General features: G+C 41.3%; 1 protein-coding gene across 1 annotated transcript; it reads right to left on the bottom strand.

Annotated features, from left to right (window-relative positions):
• GPR37 (G protein-coupled receptor 37) lies at positions 4,896 to 21,627 on the bottom strand. Its single transcript, XM_003134718.5, has 2 exons — positions 19,763 to 21,627; positions 4,896 to 6,232 (listed from the first exon to the last, which is right to left on the bottom strand). Exons 1-2 carry the CDS (start codon positions 20,786 to 20,788, stop codon positions 5,414 to 5,416), a joined length of 1,845 nt encoding a protein of 614 aa, XP_003134766.2. The 5' UTR covers positions 20,789 to 21,627; the 3' UTR covers positions 4,896 to 5,413.

The raw sequence follows: 23,977 nt of genomic DNA, 5'->3' as shown, positions 1-23,977 counted from the left end.
TTGGACTAAAGGGAAATGAAAATGTCATTTAACAGCCATGGACGTGATTGAATATTCCTAGTTTAAGAGAATGATCACTTTGAGATCGTTAAGTATGCTGTTTTTTTAAATCAATCTTTAAATTCTGAGCACTTGAGCCAAAAGACTGTTAATACTCTACAAATTTATAAATTCAGTGGACAGCTGATTTCGCACTCGAGTTCTAGGAATCAAAGATCTCATAACTTGAAAGTAAATAGCAATTCTCTTCTACTTGTACCAATACAATCTCTTCAGTTAAGGAATTATTATCCCATTTCATACTACAATATTTGGGGTGAAAGTATGGAAACACAATACAGTGAAATATAATGGAAAATCAAGACCTAGAATTGTGAGGCTTTTATATTAAAATAAAAAAGGAAGTCAGTTTTCTAATTACAATGATAAGTACTCTCCCATAAACCACAGAAGGGCAGTCTAACATTCATAAAATGAAGTTATTCTATCCACCTATAACTGAGACCCTTTGTAAATGAACAGCAATTTGTTTCCTATAAACTCTGGTCTCTTGCTACCCTGTGCTTGCCTTTGCATCTTTCATGCCAGACTTCCTTGGTCCTTGGTTGCTGAACCTGCTCTGTCTCCACACAAAGCCTTAATAAAAAGGCTTAATAAAAAGGCTTAATAAAACCTTCCTCTACCTGAGCTCTTCTCCAAGGGAAGCTTCTCTGACACTACCGCTAGGTCAGGACCCCTTCAAACAGATTCTCAGAGCACTTCCTGAGTTTGTCTTTCTCAGCACTACTCACATTCTCACTAAATACTTGCTTGAGGGAATAATGTCTAACATCTATAGACACTGCACATAATGTAAACTCCGAAAGGAACTGAATCATATCTAAATCATACACTCTTCTATCCCTAGGATTTAGCATAGTGTCTGGCATGTTGTTTTCAATTAGCAAAAATTATGCCTCAGATAAACTTCAGTGGCAACGATGCTGCTATTGCACAAAGCCAGCAAAAGGTGTTTAACTAAATGAATGGAGTGAATGGTTGAAAGAATAAAATCTACAAAGGGCTAATGTGGCTTTTAGGATACCTGGACTTAATAACTTTGGAATGGAGAAGTTTGAAGAGTTCACCTCTAACACCCAGTCTTTATAATTTGTCTAGAACATACCATGTATACAGCCATAGATATTTACATCATTTGATTAGGGCTGGACTGCTAATTTTATGATCTGAACACAATTGAAAGAAAACTATACTTTCTTACCTTTTCTTTTGTCACTGCTTCTTAACTCAGAGTCCTGTTTTTCCATCTATGCTTTTACTAAACAGCATTTCCTGAGTGTTCTTTCATTTAAAGATTTGTTTATCCTTGCACTGAGCAAGTACTTATTGAAAACCTACTATGTGTTGTTTGGGGATAGTACTTCAAAGATTGTTGTGAGTGTAGTGGTTAAGCAGAAAAGAAATATTATTTCTAATCCCTAAAAGGAGATCTTCTAAGAATTCTTATGCTAAGGCAATATTCAAACAGGGTTAAATTATGCGACCTTTTGTTACTCAGTTAACTCCTCAGAAAATCAGCTTTGTATACAAAGAAAGAGCTGAACAATTAATACCAGAAGACTTTGAGATCACTTTGAGCTCTACAGTAATGTAATTCCAGTCTATTGTAGGTACCATGTTGAATGATTTGAATTAAAAAACTGAAAATATACATACATGTGCAAAACTGAAACTGACAGCACTAACGGCCTGAACCTAGCCAGCACACAGATTGGGACTTGAACACACATGCGGGGACTCAAACCCAGGCAAAACCCAGATTGGAACTTGAGCTTACAGTTTTAAATTTGAGTTACTCACCCTGTGTCTGCACTCATTAAGGTTCAGGTTCTTGATGCCTCTGTGCAGAATGAATTCAGCAAGAGACAACGTGATAGGTAAGAAACAGATGTATCAGGATAGGACACTTGTAAGAGATGCAAGCAGGCAGGCAAGGAAGCTCTACCCCGAGGACCCGGTGGGCCACAGTTGCATCATCCAAGGGGTGTGGGGGTCAGAAAGGCCCGCCTCTTCCTTTCTGGGAGTAGTAGCTCCTCCTTAGTATCCAGTAAGATGTGTATTCAAATCAGCAGAAGGGCGGTCTTCAAACTTCTGCCCTTGGTCTGAATCTGAACAGCAGACCTCATCTCATCCCTGCCCAGTGACCTGAGGCAATTCTCACACCTCCGCTAGTTAAGCAAGCCTGCCCTTTTCTGATGGTTTTCTTGAACTCACAGTGGTCTCCCAACATCTCCCACGTTTCCCTCTTTATCTACGATTCCCTACTGGGATTTCTACAACCACCTGTGTCTTCTCTATCCCCACCAAAACGAGGTTCAGTAAATACTCAATTGTTTTCACTTAAAAGACTGGGACAATGAACATATAGCAAATGTTTTTCTACTCCCCACAAAGGAGACTACACTCATAAAACATGAGCGTGAAATTGCAGAAACTTTTAATATGTTTTTCCTTCCTCTTTCCTTATGAGAAGGGTTACATAATCAGATAATACTGGGAATATGCTTCCTAGAAGGAGGAGAGAGAAAGCCAAACCAACAGAAAGTAATTGAAGAGTACTTTAAAAGGCAAGATGAATTCAAATCACCAGGAAGAAAACTGTTATCTTGGAGAATCCTTGAAGATGGAAAAAAGTCTATTTTTATGGTGATGGGGAAGAGTTGGAGAAGAAAATTTCTTGATGGAAGTATCTTAAATGGACACAAAGGAATCACGCTCCCTACCAAACATGTCTCAGTCCAGGACCAGGTGTGAATGCAGGGGAAAGGAAGCCACTTTACCCCAGTGCTGATGAACCCAGCATCTGAGAGCTGTGGCTGGGGCGGGGGCAGGGGGTGTCTTGGGAACACAGAACATTTTGAATGCCAAAGACACAAAGACACACCCCTTTATCATATGGCCTCAACATGTATTTCCTTTCTTTTTTTTTCTTTTTTTCTTTTTTTTTTTTGTCTTTTGAGGGCCCCACTCATGGCATATATAAGTTCTCAGGCTAGGGGTCGAATCAGAGCTGTAGCTGCCAGCCTACGCCACAGCCACCAACACCAGATCCGAGCCAAGTCTATGACCTATACCATAGCTCACGGCAACACTGGATCCTTAAACCACTGAGCCAGGCCAGAGATTGAACCCATGTCCTCATGGATACTACTCGGGTTCGTTACTGCTGAGCCACAATGGGAACCCAACACATATTTCCACCAGGGTTTTCCATGAAGCTTCTATTTGTGTGTATCTTAGGAATCAAATTGGACTATTTATTTATTCTTCAGTTACACTCCGTGATGCCTTCTTCTATTCCTGTTTAGTTCTCTCCTCCCAACTAAAGCGTCCATTTATCTACCTTTCATCGGCTCCTTCTGAAGACCTGTCCCTCCAGTTACCCCAGAAAGCCTCTCATGATTTCCTCCCATCTGACTGCTCTCTCTGAATTGTCAAAGGACTTGCCACCTTCCTGACCAGTTCCCAGCTTCCATCATAGTCATATTGTTTTATTCCTTTCCTCTCATTCCAACCCTGCCTGGTTTCGAAAAGCCTGACACTAAGCTCTATTTTCTTTTATTTACTGCAGGTTATAGCACAGGACCTTTTCTACACCATGTGCTCAATCAGTTTCTCGGCTTACAAAGCTGACCTAAATATGATGAGAGACACTGTGGATGTATAACTGCTGATCTAGTCAACTGCCAGAATCCAGTTTAGCCATCCTCAGAAGTTTCCCAAAGATTTGTTCCAGGGATCTGTGAGAGAACAACGATGCCTTGTTTTTATTCTCCCTCAAATTCCTTAGAATAGAGAGTAAAAAATCCCTTTAAAGAGTACTGGATTTGAAGAGTACTGGACTGGGAAAAAGGAGATATTCTGGGTCCTGTCATTTAGTTAATCTGGGTTTCGTGTGGAAGACAAGTGGTCTGAATTAAGCACCTTTTATTTTTCTAGCACTACAGTTTAAGGATTTAAATAACATCATGTTATAGTCTGGAAGAAAGAAGGTCCTTGATAAATAGCACAAAAATTGACAAGCAGAAAACACGTGGGGCAGTTTCCAGCCAGAAAACTAGGTTCCCCTTTGTGATTTTTCTGAAGACAGCACCATCACAGCCACACTGTGTCGCTTAGGTCACTGTCTCTGCCTTTGGATTTAGACATGTCCCACATGGCATGCATCCTAACTACTGCTTTAACTGGAACTCCTTAAGGGATTCATATAATTCAAATGCAGAGGGTTAGTGTTTTGTTGGGAGTCTATGGAATATCAATTTAAAGGCAGTATTTGAATATTCAAGTGTTCTAATCAAGATATATAAATATTTTATTATTCCGCCACTGTAATTTCTTTCTGCCTAAAGAAAGTAACTCATGCGGATTTAATCAAGTTCGTTTTTTAAAGGGAGAAAAGTTAGAAATCAAAGTGCTCCCATGGAATGCATGGTGCTTCAAAGGTCAGTGTCAAGATGAAGTTAGATGACAAGGGCATTGTTTTTTAGACCTTAGTTCTGCTCAGCATTCTTCATGGGAAAACCTGTAGCTCTACCTGCCAGTTCAAAGGTGGATTTTTAAAAAGATACTTTCTTCCTACTCTGCTATTGAGTCATAATTTATAAGTACTTGGAAGTAATTTTACATCTCTATCTGAATAGTAAAAATATAATTTCAACATACAATGCAGTTTTTACGAATCAGGCATATAAAATAGTACTGTTAGAAAACCTTTATAACATAGTGGTGGGCCACCTTAAAGGAAAATAGAATTATAGAATTATAATTGAATAGAATTATATATAGAATTATAAAACATCAAATTTCAAATTGTGCATAGAATCAGTAATTGTGTATTTAAGGCAATTAAAAGATTTATTGACTCTTGGTTAAAAGTAGATTGACAATGATGTTAAATGATAAAGTGTAATTTATTTGGTGCTATTTTGTGAATGCTTCTTAACTACAACTCATCTCACATCTCACAATACCATATACAATATACTTTCAATCACAACTCAAACATAAAATAACCTACAAAATCACATGGCTATAATCAATATACAGTGATTATATTTTTAAAAGAATAAAGGAAAGTTAGCAATTAAGTTAAGGTGCAGTCTTTTTTTTTTTTTTCAAATAAAGTATTAGCACCATACCAGATAAAATAATCTAAAACTACTGGCCTCATACTTCTTCAATAACTAAATATAAACTTTTTTTTCAAAGCACAAATATTAATTTGCAAAATCAGTTCTACAGTAGTTAATATTTCTCTCCTTTTTGCATTTTTTTCCCAGTAAGGAAAATAGGCAGTAAAAACTTTCACAGGATATGAAAATCAAACAAATCTAAGCAAACCAAAGGCTGTCCTTCAGCAATGGGTCCCAACAGAAGCGAACGTGGACATTTCCCGGCGAATGGTACTGAAGGGGGAGAGTTCCAGTTCTGTGGTGTATTCGTTGTCATTGTCATCACTGGTCACCGTGGAAGACTTCTGGATGCACTCATCGCAGCAGCAGCAGCAGCACTCCATGAAGGCCCGACTGAAGGGCTTGCAGAGACAGAAAAGGAGGACAGGGGTGACACAGGACTTGAAGAACAAAAGGAACTGGCTGATGATATTCAGAAGGTCCATCGTCTGCTGGGAAACCCCTGTAGCCATGTAGGCAGTAACAATGTTGCAGATATTTTCAGGAATAATGCAGAATCCATACAAAATGGTCAAAGCCACGACTGTGCAGTTCATCTGGCTTTCGAGCTGAATCTGCCTCTTGTTCCCCCGGGGACAGGCTTTCTCGGCCTTGCGGATTTTCCTGGCAGTCACTAAAGAGCAGGTGATGGTGAAAAGTGTGGGCAAGCAGAAGTAACAGCCGAAATACCACCAGAGTCTCGCACTGTCGTAGGTGAGGGCTAACACATAGATGGTGTCGGGGAGATCCGGGGAGATTTTGATGACACAGCGCTCGGCCGGGGCGCGCCCGCTAAAGCCCAGGTCCTCTTTGCTCAGCTGGCGGAGGACCACTTCCGGCAGGGCTAACAGCAGAGCGCCCACCCATATGACAGCAAGTTTGGCGGTTGTCGAAGAACAGTTTTCTATCATTTCGTAGTACATCTGTACGTTGGTGGCCGCCCGGAAGCGGTCTATACACAGAGCACACAAAGTGAAGGTTGTGACTCCAAGAGAAGCAACCTGTGGGAGGAACACAGGAGACATTTATGCCAGGTGGTCTCTGAAAGGCCCCAGCGTTCGGCAATAAATGCAGATGGGCAACAAGTACAAAAAAAAAAAAAAAAAAAAAAAGAAAAAGAAAAAGAAAGAAAAATTTCCTGGAATGGGGCATGGATAACTGGGTTCTTCAACTGAATCCTTGTAAGGACGAAAGATTAAAATAGAAGAAAAAAGAAGAAGAAGAAGAAATATAGTGGTTCAGGGTCATGGAGCCAACAATTATTAAAGCTGGAAGGATCCACAAAGATCAGCTAGGTCTCCTAATCAATCAAGAGGGGGGAAGTGGATCTCAAAAGTCACAAAATAAACACGAAATCATCCGAGAGCATTAAATTTACTCCACTGTTGAGCAAGAGGAGTTAAAGTAACAATGTTTAATAAGAATTGTATATGTGTATATATTTAAACAAGACAATGGATAGGAGTAAAAGGTTCACGAAGACTAACAGAAAATTCCCTAGGTGAATGGGATGCTTTGGCGTGTACCCTAAAACCTGCATTCACCTCCCGCTGCCTGCTAGTAGGAATGTTTAAGAAGCATGGCTATGGGTCAAGTCTTGGCAAAGGGGCAAGGAAATAGACACAGAACATAATGTCAGCAATATTAGAACTCAAAGGGATCATGCTGACAAAAGGAAAATCATTTGCTCTAACAGTTTTATCACTCAAAAAACATTAGTTGTTTATCTCCTACATTCAAGCTGTCACTCTCCCCAGAACAATGGCAACTTGCTGTGTGGATTTTATGAGAGTTCCAATGTCAAATATTCCTTCATTTTACACACTACGCATTAGTCCGTGTCTACTAATGCTCATATGGAAAATAAGGGCACTGCATCCATGCCCTGACTATTCTCATAACTATTGGTGGAAACAGATTGAAAATGAGATATAACAAGGGGTTAACTGTACAAAAAGCAAAAGTGAAGGGAAAATATGCCTAACAAAGTCTAGATCAGGGCAAATCAAGAAGTCATGGTTGAACTTATAGCCACAATTCTTGTTCTACAAAATCTTCGTAAAGTTTCCCATAGACACCAGTATAAGAAACACCAGTCTAATATGTCCACCATAAAAAGAGTAATCTCTACATTCACCTTTTGAAAATTACCTTTCAACTTAATGAGTTGTTCACCTTGATGAAAATTTATTCTGCTTCTATCCTAGAGACTCAACACAATTCTAAATTAAAGTCCGCACTGTACAAAATCTTAAAATCAGATTTTGTTTTAATGTCAGTCATTTTTCAAATATCATACTTGGAATGGAAATCTGAGGACGTGCCATTTTCTAAAGGTTCTCATCAAAACGTGTTATTTGGAAATTGCTGTATTTTATTTTACAGAGTTTTGAAAGGCTTATTTATGTATTAGCTTTTCAAATGTTTTGATTCATTTCTCTATAAAGATATAAAACACGATTAAAAGATTCTCATGCCATCAAATGTCCACAAATTGTCAGCAAGGCTCTCTGCGCAGTCCTCACTGAGGCAAATCTGTGTGGACTGACATCTTGAGTCAGTCCACAAATACAAAGCTACAAAGGTTTGTGCTGTGCGTTCTTTTTAAATTATGAATAACATTTCTATTTAAAGGACAGCTTGGTGATACGAAAATACTAGACTCTGAGGAGAAGCAAGCTCTTAAAGGCTCAGAACATTTGCTTGATAATTTTCTGTCATTACTTACAAAGAACACAACACACAAGAGATAGCATCTTCTCCCTGATTAATCCCCCTCATTTTAAATTTAGAGATTAAGGGAGTTTTCTTGTAGTGAAGCAGGTTAAGATTCAGTGTTGTCACTGCAGCAGCTTGGGTTGCTGCTGTGGTGTGGGTTTGCTGCTGGCCTGGGAACCTTCGTATGCTGTGGGTGTGGTCAAACAAACAGATAAATCTAGAGATTTAAAATTTGGACCAACTGTCACAAGTGCTAGCATTTGCATACCTATTTCCAAGTCTGATACAAAGCATTTCATGAGAGGTAACAGCAAATAGCAAAGGAATGTGGGTGGACAGGTATTAAGACAGGTATGTTAGATTACCACTCCTTAATATCATAGACTGTGCTGCACATCCACTCTTACCTTTTCTAAATTCTGTATAATTCAAGATTTAAAAAAAAAAAAAAAGCCAGGACAAATTTTAAGCAAGATTTGCATGCACTCCAATTATTCCATCAGGAATCCTTTTATACTGTATCTTATTTGAAGATGCTCAGTTCTTTAGCCATAGTCCCAAGAGCTTCAGTTCTGAGGACTCAAATATCTTTAACCTGCAGTCCTCTTGAGGAGTCATGGACTGAGGGAAACTTCCTAGATGTCATATGCAAATTTCAGGAAGCTCCTGCATTCAGTTTCCTGTTTTCAATCATATCTCTCCGATATGAGTCTCTGCAATTAGGATCTAACTGAACGGTCCAGGTAGGTCACAAGAGCTACAGAGAGCTGTCAAAGGAGCCGCTGAGGCAAACACCGCCCAAATGCAGATCGCGCTTACACCGCAGTTGCCAACAGCAACCACAGCGCAAATGCTGGTCCCAGATAGCTTCTCCCTCCTGCTGCCAGTGCCTGCAGTGTTATTACTCCAGACTTTTTTTTTTTTTTTCTGTAAATTCACTAACACACTTGATTTTATGACACAAAAGAGCAAGAAAGGTATGAGCTCCCCACTCAGTACTTTGCCAAATTATTTACAGGAGACTGTAAACCTTTGTAAAGGATTAACTGCATGACTCAGAAATTAATTGATAAAGATCATCTGGACAATGGGTGGTGGGCTAATTTCTGCCTACCCAGACATGGAATCTAGCCATGTAATTAAAATTGCTAAATGTTGGGGTAACATGAAAAGATTTCTATCAGTTTTTAAATATACTTGTTTACATACCGCTCATTAGAAATTCTACCAAGATGAATGGTGCAATTATATACAATTATAAAACTGTATCATGAAGGCTGGATCTTCTACATTTAATGACCATATCTGATTGCTAAAACTCAATATCACTAGGAAATATGCTCTTGGGAATAAAGCTGTTAAGCGTTAGCTTAGATGGGTGGTTCTTTGAAGCAACATCCTGAGAGATGGAATGAGTGAGATGCAATCTCTTATTAATTAAACTGCAATGGGAGGAATAATTAACATCAACAAAAGCAGAACTGTAAACACTTTGAATGGACAAGACTATTAATTTTGAGAATCAAGACCAGAGGAAAGCTAGAAGCAGAAATCTTTAACTATTTGGGAAATAGAGATGCTGAGCATTTTGAGAGGACTAGCCTCAAAATACAAAGACAAGAGAATCAAAATTCATAACCTTGAAATCTTTTCTTTTGACAGCAATGTTCTGCTCTTCTCTCTGTCCTGGAATAACAACAGTAAAGCTCCTTCAGCCCTTGCCTAGTTAACATCCAGAGAGGTGAGGCTGTGGGCTGCTGTGGTCACCTGTGGTCACTTGCAGTCGCCTGCAGCATCGTTTCAAGGCACAGGACAGGCACAGGCAAGTGGAGACACTCACATGGGAAACTGGCAGCTCCAGTGCCAAAATGTTCTCTCCATCATTCAAAGTTCTAACTCAGTACAAACATCCAGCCCTCAGGAAACCTGGGCCACCCTCTTCCATTAGTACTGTATTAAATCCTTGCTCATTCAAAACGATGTGAAGATACTTAACGAAAAACAGTGATCTGGGAGTTCCCGTCGTGGAGCAGTGGTTAACGAATCAGACTAGGAACCATGAGGTTTGTGGGTTCGATCCCTGCCCTTGCTCAGTGGGCTAAGGATCCGGCATTGCTGTGAGCTGTGGTGTGGGTTGCAGACGTGGCTCAGATCCCACGTTGCTGTGGCTCTGGCATAGGGCGGTGGCTATAGCTTCGATTCGTCCCCTAGCCTGGGAACCTCCATATGCCATGGGAGTGGCCCAAGAAATGGCAAAAAGACAAAAAAGAAAAAGAAAGAAAGAAAAGAAAGAAATAAAGAAAAACAGTGATCTGTGGCAATCCTGTTTTAACGATAGTTCCATTTCTCAGAAGCTTATTGCCAACAAATAAGAAACCTCTATGAATGATGGTAAGCTATGAAGGTATAAGATACCAAATGAATGGTATCTTTTGCTAAGCCTTCTGATATGTATCAGTGATAACACAGATGGGGAAAGAAAAGAGCAATGTACTTCCAAGCAAAAATTCTTTCATATGGGATTGAATCTACCTGCTTAGGTATAGTGAAGTGACTGGAATATACTAATTTTTATAAAATGGGAAAATTTCTAACCAAAGGCTCGATGACTGTACTCTAGCCTAACTTAGTTTTACCTCAAAAGGATGCTCAAGTGTATCTATTTATGTGCTGTCCTTTGTATACAAGTAACCCTTGAAACAAGGGCATTATTGTTAAGAAAGCCCATTCATTAGGGCCATGAATGATAATCTATTATAAGTCTGTGGTTACAGACCTAACAATCAGTTAGGAAAAAAGCAGGAGGAGCACAGGGTAGAGTTTCCTTTGAAACACTAAATGGCTTGAGCTTGTGTGCCCTGGCTTCCTCTTGCATTTTCCATAACCCTTATCCTTGCTACACCTCAGGGCAACTTCCCCATCAGAGACCCTTCTTTGAACACCAGGGGGGAGAGCATGTTTCTCAGAGCCACTGTTTACCACCCCGCTGTGAATGAGATGGCCTTTGTCAAAAGGTCTTCACTTCAGAGTGCCTGTAAACCATGAGCCTATGGCAGTGATCCACTTTCATCAGTGTTTCCACATCAAAGCAGAGTGAGTAGGAGAGATCTGCCTCAACCCTCACAAGTACACACGCATCTCTGAAATGAAACAGACTCCTCTGGGGCCTCTCTTCAAAAAGGCTTCTGACCTTTATCAGCATTGTTGAGATTTAATCTCATACACCCACATACTCTAAGTATCTATTTCTTTTAATTATACCCAGCCTATTTCATCTATACGGTGATTTCCAATGTCACAAAAAACTTCTTTTTTTTCCCTAAAAGCTACATCTGTGACCTACATCACAGCTTGGGGCCATGCTGGATTCTTAACCCACTGAGCAAGGTCAGGGATCGAACCTGAATTCTCATGGTCACTATGTTGAGTTCTTAACCTGCAGAGCCATAAGAAGACCTCCACAAAAAATATATATATATTTTTGAGGGTATCAGCTGTCATTATCACCTCATTCTCAGCTTCCCTCTCTCTCTTTAAAAGTTAGTAACATACTCTTACTTATTTAAAAAACAGTGGAGGAGTTCCCTTTGTGGCTCAGCAGTAACAAACCCGAGAAATATCCGTGAGGATGAGGGTTCAATCCCTCAGTGGGCTAAGGATCTGGTGTTGCTATGAGCTGCCGTGTAGATCGCAGATGCTGCGCAGATCTGGCACTGCTGTGGCTGTGGTATAGGCTGACAGATGCAGCTCCAATTCTGCCCCTAGCCTGGGAGCCTCCATATGCCATGGGTGCAGCCCTATAAAGACAAAAGAAAGGGAGATTATTTAAAAGCCAACACATCCTCCCCCAATTTGCCTTGATCCTATAAATCTTTCTTTACTTTTATAGTCTCACTTTGACCTTCCTACCAATTGCAACTTCTGACTTCTGAAGAAGTACATTCCTTTGCAGCTAAAAAAAAAAAAAATCAGTTTACTACAACTTATCTAAAATGTTATAATTTAATTATAAATGTGTCAGTGAATTCGTATAAAAATGCAAATGAAGCAAGATTAACACAATTTGTTCTAAAATGAAAGCTATCTATTGGAATCGATAGATCTTAAGGAATCTATACTTCCACATTTATTCTCAATAATTAGAAATTTATTTCAAACTCTAATATTTTTCTCAAGCCCCAAATCCCGTTTTCGACCCTTGGTATTATTATAAGATGTTTCTAATCACTCTTAAAGTGAACTGAAATTTCTGATTTTCACCTAGGGGTTCTGACGAATAGCCAAAGAACAGTGACAAACTCTCAGCTATTTGAACCAAGGAGAAGACGGTCAAGGTAGAAGGAAAATCCCTGAAGGCAGGGAGTGATGAGGAGGAAGTAAAAAACTGAGTACAGTCATAGTCCTAATTGAAATGACTCATTCTAGGCCAGGATCAAATCAGTGACCTTGGCCTGGTTAATGCTATGAACCATTCAAGTGTGCTGACAGAGAACATTGAAAACCGTCATAAATTCACAAACTGAAGCTATTCCGTCTTAAAAATATGTCCGGAACTGTGACTATATCCTGTTTTTATGGAAGTTTTATGGAAAGTGTCTGTACCTACTCTGCAAGTACACAGACCCCATATTGGAGGCTGCAGCAATTCCATTCTCCATTCCACCTTGAAATTTCAGATGAGATCATCTCTTCTGGCACAAAGAATATCCTTCTCATAGGATACTTAAGAGTTAGTCTTGGCAACAAGGTTGAGTTAATTACGGGACCTTGGCAGGTCCATTCTGGGTGAGAAAAATGACACAGCATCCCTGGAGGATGGGAGCAGAAGTGCAGTGGCAGAGACAAACCTTACTGTAGCATCCTGCTCATCCCTCTCCCGATGGACGTGGTCCATGTCCCAGGCTCAGATGCCTGTGCTTCCAGCAGGACAGGGTAGGCCCCCACTTCCTCAGCCTCGGGTAGTCTCATAAGCTCAGATCTGTTTTACTTCTGCAGAAATATTTGCTTCTTTATTGTTGTTGAAGGATATTTTGTTGATACAACCAGACACTTTGGTGGTCCTCAAGAACAGAGGTTAAGTCCTCACTGCGATTGTGGGTTTGAGAGATGAATCCAGTTCTTAGGAAGGTCCATCCTTTCCTTTCCCCAGACTCTATAATAGGCTCTAAAGTATCTCCCTTGTCAGCCTTTCTTCCTAGGATCTCTAAGGTCAAATGAAATAGCAGGTGGGTTTTTGATTTTTGGAAGAAAAGGGCTCTGTTTAGCGTACTGCTTTTACATTGCTAAATAAATGGTTCATTTAAGTAAAGTTTTTAAATTTGATTTACTTAATATCCTTATGGCTAATAAGGAAGAATAATTCCAAAGCACAAACGGTTATCTCAGGCACTGCATTCTAAATACTAATTTAATAATATTTAGAATAATCCTGTATTCTAAATGAAATTTCTAGAATTGTCCTCTCTACCGAATTTTCTTATAGGCCTCCTATCCTAGGAAAATTTGAAAAGAGAAGAAAGCAAGAATTAAAATATGTTCATAGGGAGTTCCCCTCGTGGCTCAGCGGAAACAAATTTGACGAGTTTCCCTGAGGATGCAGGTTTGATCCCTGGACTCGCTCAATGAGTTAAGGACCCAGCGTTGCTGTGAGCTATGGTGTAGATCACAGATGCAGCTCAGATCCTGTGTTACTGTGGCTGTGGTGCAGGCCAGCAGCTGTAGCTACAGTTTGACCCCTAGCATGGGAACCTCCATATGCCTACTAAAAAGACAAAAAAAAAAAAAAAAAAAAAAAATTGATGTCTTTTCTCATTCTCATGCCTTTCCAAACTTCTTTGGAGGCATTTATGAAAACTAATGGGAAGATTATTAAAAAGAATGAGAGGGAACATAGTTTTCACTTGAATTTCTCCATCTTTGGTCATAACTAAGTATATTTGTGAGCTGACACTTTCCAGGGCCATTCCTGAACTTCTACAACACCTTGCTTAAATCTCTCTGATATCATATTCATCACACTACAGGACATGATTCCAGCTGTTTATACATTTAATAGCATGTATGTTACTCATCTCTGGAAATGTCTTCTTCTTTTCCCCTCCTCCCATTCCTGTTCCTTGCTAACATAGTATTTCGCATAGAAGAAAAACCCAATAAATGTTTGATGAATGAGCGGATAGTAAATAAATGAATGAATGATGACATATATGGAAAAGGACTATAGGAAATAATGAATTATTCAAGCTGTTCTTTAGTCAGTTATTGGGTCCTGCTATTTTATGTATAATCCTTAAAAGGCAAATGCCAACTAATATCTTTAGAAGGCAGGTAAAGAAAAACCCATGTTCCTTCACTGAAAATGTTTATACTTCACTGAAAATGTTTTAAAAAGGATGACATTCCTGTTACAATCAATAGTTAAGGAAAGTATTTGAATTTACATTTGCATACCATAAAGCTTTTATTTCTTAAGTAGAACCCCAATTCAGGATACTTCACACATTATTCGTGAATGGAGTCATACATAAGAATACATTTTATAACTTGTTTTCTTTTCTGCTGATGTTGTCAGCTAAATATCTCCACTTGCATTGGAATGTAGAAAATTATTATGAAAGGATTAATAGAAAAGTTATAAAATATTTGTTACATACCATTCTCATACAGTGTGTCTACTTTCCTTAGGAATATTATTAGTAACTTTCAAATGGCTCAAAAAACTGTACGTTGCCACTTAAAAGTCCATCAGAATATGTAATGGCTAATCCATCCCTCAAGCAAATTTACTGTCTGCAGGATCAGTGTGACTCTTACCTGAATGTAAGAGTTCTAGGGAAACCTGTGTAGAATCGCATACCTGTAATGGTAACATCATCTTCAGCTCCAGTACCCCTCTTTTCTTACCTGTCAGTGCCAGCTATGCTCTAAAAGATGAAAAAGTCATTGGCCTCGCTCAGTTTAAAACCAGTATTTCTAAAGCCGTTGGAGAGTCTGGCTGTTTTCCTCACAAAAGATTCTAGACCAAATCATACGTGGTCCAGAGGCGCTGGTGAGATGCTTTCCTTTAATCCACCCTCCACCTTCCACCCTCAGGCAAGAATCTTGTATCCCAAGAAAAGAAAAATACAGTTATACCTGGGATTAGCTTAGAACTATTTGAAATCTTCTTCCCTACCACACACCCCATGAAGGTGTGGGGTATTTATTTATTTATTTATTTATTGTCTTTTGAGGGCCCGTATCCGCGGCATATGGAGGTTTCCAGGCTAGGGCTCCAATTGGAGTTGTGGCCTACGTCACAGCCACAGCAACGCAGAATCTGAATCTGAGTGGCGTCTGCAACCTGCACCAGGTTTAACCCACTGAGCAAGGCCAGGGATCAAACCTGCCTTCTCATGGATGCTAGTCAGATTCCTTAACCGCTGAGCCATGACGGGAACTCCAGTGTGGGTTCTTTAAACTAAGGAGGAGTCTATATTATTCAAAATCAATTAACATCCCAACAGAAATAAATATTTAGCACTGGATCTAGATCAGATGATCTGACTCTGGTCGGCTTTTATCAAGTAACAAGCAAAGAGCTGTTCCAGCTCCCACACTCAAGGGCTGTGTTATCTGGCCTTAACCATTTGTTAGAACTTCTCTGCCATCCTCCTACCGAAGTCCACATCCACCCTCCATATCCAACCCCACATACACTCTCCCTCCACATACAACTATTGCTTTGAGTAGTATAGTCTTTTTCTGCTAACTCTCTGATAAACCAGTTTAAAATGATGTGTCTTTTAGGATGGCCGCCATTCACCCAGATTTCCTTCTCTCTTCTCCCCATTTCCTACCAATTCCATCTGCCCTTGGTCTTTATGGGACTTAGCATTAGGCCATAGAGACATCATAATCCTGGAATAGAAAGAGAGAAATCATCAACTACCACAGTTCCCTCTAGGCTCCCACTCATGACCATATTAAATAGAATAAAACTCTCTGTCTAGAGATAGATTCTGGAAGCTGGGTATTCTCCATAAATCTATGTCAACAAATTGAAATAAAAGAGTCGAATGAAAATTGCAAAGAACTATAATTTCTGCTGAAGAAATACTAACTTTCTACACAAACCCAAATCTCCCCCAAATTCTACTACCTCTTTAAGATTATGCTAATACTCAAGCTGTAGAGAAAAGAACTGTGGTAGAAGGAAAAGAAGGCAAAAGAGAAAATGGGAGAGAAAATTGGTAGACTCCTAGGAAATGCAAATTATATAAATCAGTAAGAGGATGTGTGGTAGGAAAAAAGGGAGACTATCCAAAAAATAAATAAATATGAGACTAACACATAAAGAAAAGGAAAAATCTAGATAATCAATGGAGATAAAATGTCCATTTTCAGAAGTCAAGAAGAGAAAGATTTGGAATGAGGGTAAATTGGGGAGAAAGTTTTTTTGAAATGTAATATATCTGTAATGTCCTCCCCAATCTAAAACACTTTGTGATTTAAGAACATAAAATATAACCTATATAACTTCATTTGATTACTCAAATAATTGTGTTTGACACATTGAAAGTGCAGTTGTCCCAGATAATTGCAAATTTTAAAACTTTAATGAGCTACCAACTGTGGAATTTACTGTCGATTTATGGGAAACAAGATGAACTCTAAGAATATAGAAAGCTATAAATTTATCATATAAAAATGATGTTATCTGGGCTTATTATTTTTTCCTGTCTGGTGTATATATATAAATCTTTTTTTTTTTTTTTTTAATGCCAAAGAGCAGAAAGAAAAAGGAAACCCTCACTGGACACCATTTTGCCTCATAGATACTTGCCTGATAAGCAAACACCAACACCAAATTGTGAGACTAAGGATCTGGTTGACATTGACTAGGTCTATGTGCTTAGGATGGCCATTGCTCTTGTCTAAGTATCATGTTTCATCTTTAAAATGAGAAGTTTGGGTTAGAATGCCATCTGGTTCTAATTTAACATGACAATTCAAAAGCCACTGTAGTGGATGCTGTGGTTCCTCCCAGACTGCTTCCTCCTAAAGTCCTTCAGGAATGAAATGCTGGGTCCCCCAGGTGCTGGGGCTGTTGCTGGTTGATGGCTCTTGGCTACATCCCTCTCTAGGAATTGCCCTTGACCAAGGAGATCCACTCAGCTCAGGGTTATGCCCCCTTCCTAGGAGCAACCTGTATCACTGACCGGTCCCTTAAGGGATATAAAGGGTGGGCCCTCTTGCCTTCACTTAGGACATCCTCAGGGGACCAGTCCAGCCTGAGAGCTCCCTACAGTGTGTGCTGAGGTCTTTGAGGCATCTGCATCATAGTGCAGCTTCTCTCTCCACCCAATCCTGCTACCTTCATCCCCTAACTGGTGTTGAACCTGAGCTCACACTCCAATAAATTCCCTGAGGCAGATCTCCACATTAGCATCTGTTTTGTCAGGAACCCAACATGGAATAGGCATTGGATCCCTCTTACTTCTGTGAAAGCAGCAGTGCCTCCTGGAGGCAGAAATGGTTTATTCTGAGATTGAGATTCTATTTCTCGTTATCATAATTAGTAAGTATGGTGCTAATAGTACTATCTGATAATGATTTTCACAGAGTATGCTGAAACATATAGTTATTTCAGAAGAACGGGATTAGGTATGACTATAGCAACACTAAATCTTAAGGGTTTTATTTATTATTCTAACAGTTAAAATGTATATTACAGTTTAATTTTTCAAGCAAAAAAAGATTGAACCTTTTTTTTCCAAGCCTTTGCTTCTCTAGGGGGAAAAAAAAAGCCTAGTACCTATAACTGAAACAGAAAGGGCTAGAAAGAAGGGGGAAAACACAGAGAGGAAAAAATAACAATAATTGTTTTAATAATAGGAGAAGAAGTAAAAACGAAAATATTCTTAAAGAGCTGAGAATTAAACTTAAAAATGAAATACAAATAAACATATACATTTTTTAAATCCTCAGAATTAGAAAGAAAATTAAAACACATACATAATAAATATCAGCACTTTAAGCTCACAGGTCTCATTAAACTAACCAAAGTTTTCATATTCTTTTCTGTTTTTGAATGGGATTTCTAAAGTTTTTTTTTTTTTTAGAAGAACTTTGGTAACTTTTTTAGAAGAACTTTGGTAATTTTTTTTCTTTCCCTGGTTTCTTTATTCTGTCCTTTTTACTGTTTTTCCCTCTAATGGATAAAAATTTCATCCTGTCCAGTACATTTAAGACAAGCCAATCTGCTTCCTTCTTACCAGAGGTAATGCGCCTATTCACTTTACAGTATACTTTTTTCCTTTCCTTTTTGCATATGTCAATTTCTTTGGCATTATTCAAACAATCAGAGAAATCTTAAATTGAAATTGACCTTGAAAAGGCAACTGGTAGACACATATTCTTTTCCATAAATTCAATTTCCTTCTCTGCAATTCAAAAATGAGCTGTCTACCAAGTAAATTATATGTTTCAGAGCTAACTTAGGGCTTGGCAACAAGAGAAATCCTAGATCTTGGTAAAGTGGCAACAGCTGATTTAGCAAGCATGGAACGATCCTGCATCTGATCCCTGCCAGGATAACAGAGGGTCTGATTTACTATCTCTTGACTTAGTCCTTCTAAGTAGGTACTGTTTTCTGTTTACTTATCCCCTAGCTTTAGGACCTGGAACAATGTTGAACATAGTGTCACTGGCCCTGGTGCCAGACAGGATCAGGGGCTCTGGAATATTTACAGTTTCCCTTCTTCTGTTTCCATAAATGAAATGTGCAGTCTGAATGGAGGAAATCAAGGGCCAGCTGGCTAAAAACACAACTGGCAACAAAGCACTTGGGCTCCTTCCAAGAGCTGGTGCTTAAAGAGAGGCCATTTAAAGAGCAAATTCCAACTACCATAATAACGGTTAAGGACACTAGCTGTAGGATGCAACAGTCAAATTTTACTCAGAAAGATTTTCGTTTCCGAAGTTTGGAAACTATTATGTACCCCCTTCTTCTTAAGAAATTCTGAAATCCTAGAGTCAACCTCTTAAAATAGCCAACCCCTTGTACCCTAACAAATGACAAATATATACTATATACTCTGAAAATGTTAAATAAATTCTGTGCCATGATGTACAAAGTGTTATTTTTGCTTAGGCCCATTCATACAAAGTATATAAAATTCTTACAAAATTGAGAAGGGGATAAAAAAGAGAAATAGAAACGACATAAGAATTTAGATGGCGTGGCATGGCAGACAGCCAAAGACGCTTAAACTAATTTGGGATGTTACTAATATATTGAGGTCAAGTGCCAAACAAAGAAAAGCAGATATCCTCTGTTAAATAAAATATTACTCCAATTTTGATATTTAAGAAAAAATGTAATAATCTTCTTGGGGAAGAAATCCTGTTGGAGCACTAGAAACCTAGCAGACAAATAATACACATTTTTTTTTCTAGTAATGACAATCATGGACGGACTACTTATTAACCCTAGAATCTCCAACAGATTCCAAATCATAAATATACAAAACCATATTTAGAGAGATCAATTTAAAACCTAAGCAATCCCATATATTACGAGTTCATAATTATTTCACAATTCAGGAGTAGGTGAGTTTGAAGGTGAGTGGCCAAACTGCTTGGGTCCACCCCTGTGCCCAGGATATAAATGCCAAAATGTGTATAAATGATTGGCAAGAGAAATAGGGGAGGGGCTCAGAGAAAAAGTGAAGAGGTTCAGCAGGCAGGTAGGTGCCTGGAGCAGCAGTTTTGATGCTGTAAATCCCAGAAAGGAATAAAGCCAGTAGCTTGAGACCCCCGGGAAGGCATACCTCTATATAGGGCACGATCTTGCAGGAGAAGTCCTCCAGCAGCCACTTCTTGGTCAGCTCATGAAAGATGACGAGCGGAAGGCAGAAGAAGATGATGAGAAAGTCCCAGAAAGCCAGGTTGGCCAAGAGAGAGTTGGAGATGCTCCGCATGTAGTAGTTGTGACACACGATGCACATCACCGCAAGGTTGCCAATGATGCCAGTCCCGAAGATCACCACCGACAAACACATGACCGCATAGGCTCCGTAGGACTCCTGGGTCAGCGGGTAGAACGGGTTCTTCAGTTGCAAGCGCGGATTTGTGCTGTTGCCCCGGCGGGGACCCCCGCGTTCGTGAACTCCTTCAAGCGAGGACCCATTCTGAGCCAGCGCCCTGCCGGGAGGTGCAATTGTCCGCCCTTCGTGCCATGATGGTCCATTGACCATCTTGGGTTGGGGGTCGTGGTGGGAACCCTGGAGTTTCCCGGTTCTCCTTGGCCAGTAATAAAGGTCGCCGGCTCCGGGTTCTGTCCTCACACCTTGCTCCTGGCTGCGCCCGGAAATGCCAGCGCTTCTGGGACCCTTATCCTTCTCCTCTGCGGTGTGAGGGAAGAGTTGGAGAGCCCTGGGGTTCCCTCTCCCCAAAGTTTCAGGGGGCTCCTGACTTCGGGCACCTTTCCACCTCCAGGCGCCAGGTGGCCTGCCGGGAGGTCCCGAGGGCTCCGCCGCCGCCGCCCCCGCCCCTCTGCCCGCACCTGGGTCACTGCGCCTGGCCTCCAGTAGGTCCCACGAGGGCGCTGAGAGCACCGCTGCCGCCTGCTCCTTCTCCATGGGCGCACCGGTTGGCAGAAGGTCTCCTGCCGAATTTCCCGGTCCCCAGGCGTCCCTGCTGCGACGCTGGATCCGTGTAGATGAACCGCTTTCCCCCAGAAAATGTTCGTTCCTGGGCGCAGGGGCGGACCCGAGGGCAGGAGAAGCAGAAACCTCGAGCAAAAGCAGAAGCAGCAGTCGCGAGGTGCGGGCGAGAGGTGCGCCGGGGGCCCGCATGGCTGGGCGAGGGCGCACCCGGCGGCGGTGGCTCCTGCTTAGGACCGACACCTGCTGCCCAAGTTGCAGCTGAGAGTTAGACACATGTCACATACTACCCCCGCCCCGGCAGCGAGGAACCGGAGATTACCGGGCGGTTGGGGGATGGGGCTTGGGGGGGTCACAACCCTCCCCCTCTACAAGCCTTGGTCGTTTGGCATCCGTGCATTTCTCAGCCACATCTACCCCGAGCGCTGCGTATCTCCAAGGTTCAGAGAGGGATTCGCTGTACCCGGTGGCTGACCTTGAAAACTTGCAACCAACAACACCTGATTGTTGATTAATGTAGCAACTGGGTACAGCCCGGACGAAGCCCCACGCTTCTCCCTGCCTTGGGGTGGTAGCCTTCTTGGTAACAGTTGCTCTGCCTATTTATGTCCTTTGGTTACTGCGTTCTCCAGCTGCAAGCCGCGGTCGCTCAAGGGAAAGAAAAACAAGTTCCCATCCTTCAGATGACTAGTAGGCACAATCCCGCTCCCGCTCGCTGGAAACAGGTTGCAAACAGCCAGATGCCGCGCAGATGCGCCCAGGAAACTCTTGCCCCACCTAACCCCTGCGACTCCCGAGGCTACTGAGGCCGAGAAGAAACGGGATTCGAAACCCGCGGCCACTGCCAAAGTTGTTTCTCCTCTCCTTCAAAGTTGACCAGGGGGCGGCGCGGGCTGCTGGGCGGCGCGTCCCCGAAGAGCAGGGAATCGGTGATGGGGGTGGGGCGGAGAGGGCTGGCGCTGATCCTCGATGTACGGTGCCGGCAGCCGCAGGAGCTTGTTGCGGCGACAGCGGGCGCAGCCCGGGCGGAGAGTGTGGTGCCTGGAACCGCCGCGGGCGAGGCGGTGCATGGCCGGGAAGGGGGAGGTGGCCCGGCCTCTCCCCGCCGCTCCAGCCGCTGCGCGCGCCGGCGAAGCCGAGAGCTCCCCTCCTTGCCGCCTCCCCCTCCTCTGCCTCCTGCAAGAGATGCTGGTTTGTAGGGAGACGGGATCCCCTGGTGGCTTACGACTCACTAAACCCACATGCGTTTCATTCAGGCCTTTTGTAGCGGCTCTCACTCGTAGGAGCTGGAAGCCGCGAGGGAACAAGGGCGGAGGCGCGGAGCCTGCGCGGCTCAAGGCTTGGGATGGGCGGGACATGTTAATTCCCCAGCTGTCGGAACCCGCCCGACCGGTCCCAGAGCCCGGTTGCGGGAAGAGGGGGAGAGGCTCATGCGTTCGCTTCAGATCCTTTGTGGCCTCTGTGCGTGCCCAGGCCTGGGTACGGAGGGAGTGGTGAGGTGGAGGGCTCACCTCCTTCATTTTCCGAGAGGTGAGGAGGGGGGGGGGGAGGAAGCTCAGAGGCTTCTTATCATAAAATAATGAACACTTCCGGGAGTGGGACACAGTGAGGATGCTCAGGATACACCATCAGCTGAGCAACACTGAGTCAGGAGGCATCCTGTCAGGGGTTACTTTACTTTAGGACTGCTCAGAGCACAAGGAAAGTAGTTTTGCTGGATGAAGTAGTGGGAAGTGACAGGTAGGGGGACATTAACTTGAACAGAACTTCCAGTATGGCTGACCAGGCCTGTCCACCCTTCATACTGTAAAACCCCACACTCCTGCCACAGCTTTCAGGGAATAGCTAATACAACAAGTATCGGATCAATTGATTAAGCGAGAGTAAGTGATAGAGGAAGAAATAAACACATTTTGAACAAAAGGGAACATCTAGAGAGACAGGAGAAAATGCAACGAGAAATAATGTGGATTGTGATAGCAGAATAAATGGCCTTCCAAAAGATGTTCACATGCGAATGCCTAATACCTGTGAAAATGTTTCTTTACATGGCAAATGGGACTTTGGAGATGAGATTCAGTTAAAGATCCTGAGATGGGGAGAGTGTCATGGATTATCCAAGTGGGTCCATTGAAGTCACCGGGGTCCTTACAAGAGGGAGGCAGAAGGGTCTGAGTGAAGCGACACCCTGAGCTAGGGGACTGCTGGAGGTCTCCAGAAACTGGAAAAGGAAAGGAAAAGACCCTGCCTGATCATTTTAGACTTCTGACCCGCAGGATGAAAAGATAATGAATTTGTGGTTTTTTTCAAACCACCTGTCAATTACCATGGATGTACATTTTTTTCTTTTTGGCCATGCCCATGGCATGCAGAAATTCCTGGTTCAATGATGGAACACATGCCACAGCAGCAACTCAAGCCACTGCAGTGACAACACCAGGTCCTTAACCCACTGAGCCACCAGGGAATTCAAATGCATTTAAATTTTTAAATGAAACAACAAAAATTAAAATAGTCTTTTATTCATGACAGAAAAAATGTAGCTATTGGACTACATAAAATATGTTTAGAAAACTACACTACATTGCATAATCAAGTCTTAATTTTAATTAGAAAGAAAATCAAATGTAAAAAGGGTAAAATTGAAGATTAATTGATACACATATAAACAAACATTCTAACCTTTCCTGGCTCTTTAGGAGTAAATTTTCTGTGACATGTAGCCCTACTTTTTGATGAAAATCCATTGAGAAGCAAAGATACTTAATTGGCACTGAGTTAATATGATACAGCAGAAGACCAGACTACCTTGGGCTCTTTTGTCCCTCATAACTTTTCAAACAACATATCTCCCCTAGCAATTATATCACATTAATTTTATTATTTTATTTTTGTTTTTTTGGCTTACAATGTTGTATCAGCTTCAGGTGCAAAGCAAAGTGAATCAATCATACACACACATATACATTCTTTCCCCTCATATATGTTATGACAACTATTGAGTAGATTTCCCTGTGCTATAGAGTAGGTTCCTGTTAATCATCTATTTGATACGGATAGTGTGTATCTGTTATTCCCATCCTCCTAATTTATCTCTTGCCCCCCTCACAGTTTCACATTAATTTTAAAACCTGTAAATAATCACAATGGGCAGAACTTTTCAACAATTACCCAAGGAAAATGTGATATTATAAAGATACATATTTTACTTTCTTTCTCCATTATTTGGGTCCAAGCTGTATATTGTATCTGTAAGAGTCCTTCTAAGACTCTCCAATGTAGAACCATCCTGTTCTACTTTTGCTCCATCTCCGATCAGGCATTATTCTTTGAATCTCAGTTTTCTGTGTAATGTTGATACTGAATAATACTCAAATGTAC

This window comes from Sus scrofa, chromosome 18 (assembly GCF_000003025.6).
Source record: "Sus scrofa isolate TJ Tabasco breed Duroc chromosome 18, Sscrofa11.1, whole genome shotgun sequence".
NCBI lineage: Eukaryota > Metazoa > Chordata > Mammalia > Artiodactyla > Suidae > Sus > Sus scrofa.
This window is presented reverse-complemented; position numbering and strand designations above follow the sequence as displayed.

What these genes read in the sequence shown, in the direction of transcription:
- GPR37 (XM_003134718.5), bottom strand. Translation starts at nt 20,788, where the DNA reads ATGCGGGCCCCCGGCGCACCTCTCGCCCGCACCTCGCGACTGCTGCTT. An exon ending in AGATCGTGCCCTATATAGAG is followed by an intron (nt 6,233 to 19,762) that starts GTATGCCTTCCC and finishes TTCCTCCCACAG; the next exon opens with GTTGCTTCTCTTGGAGTCAC.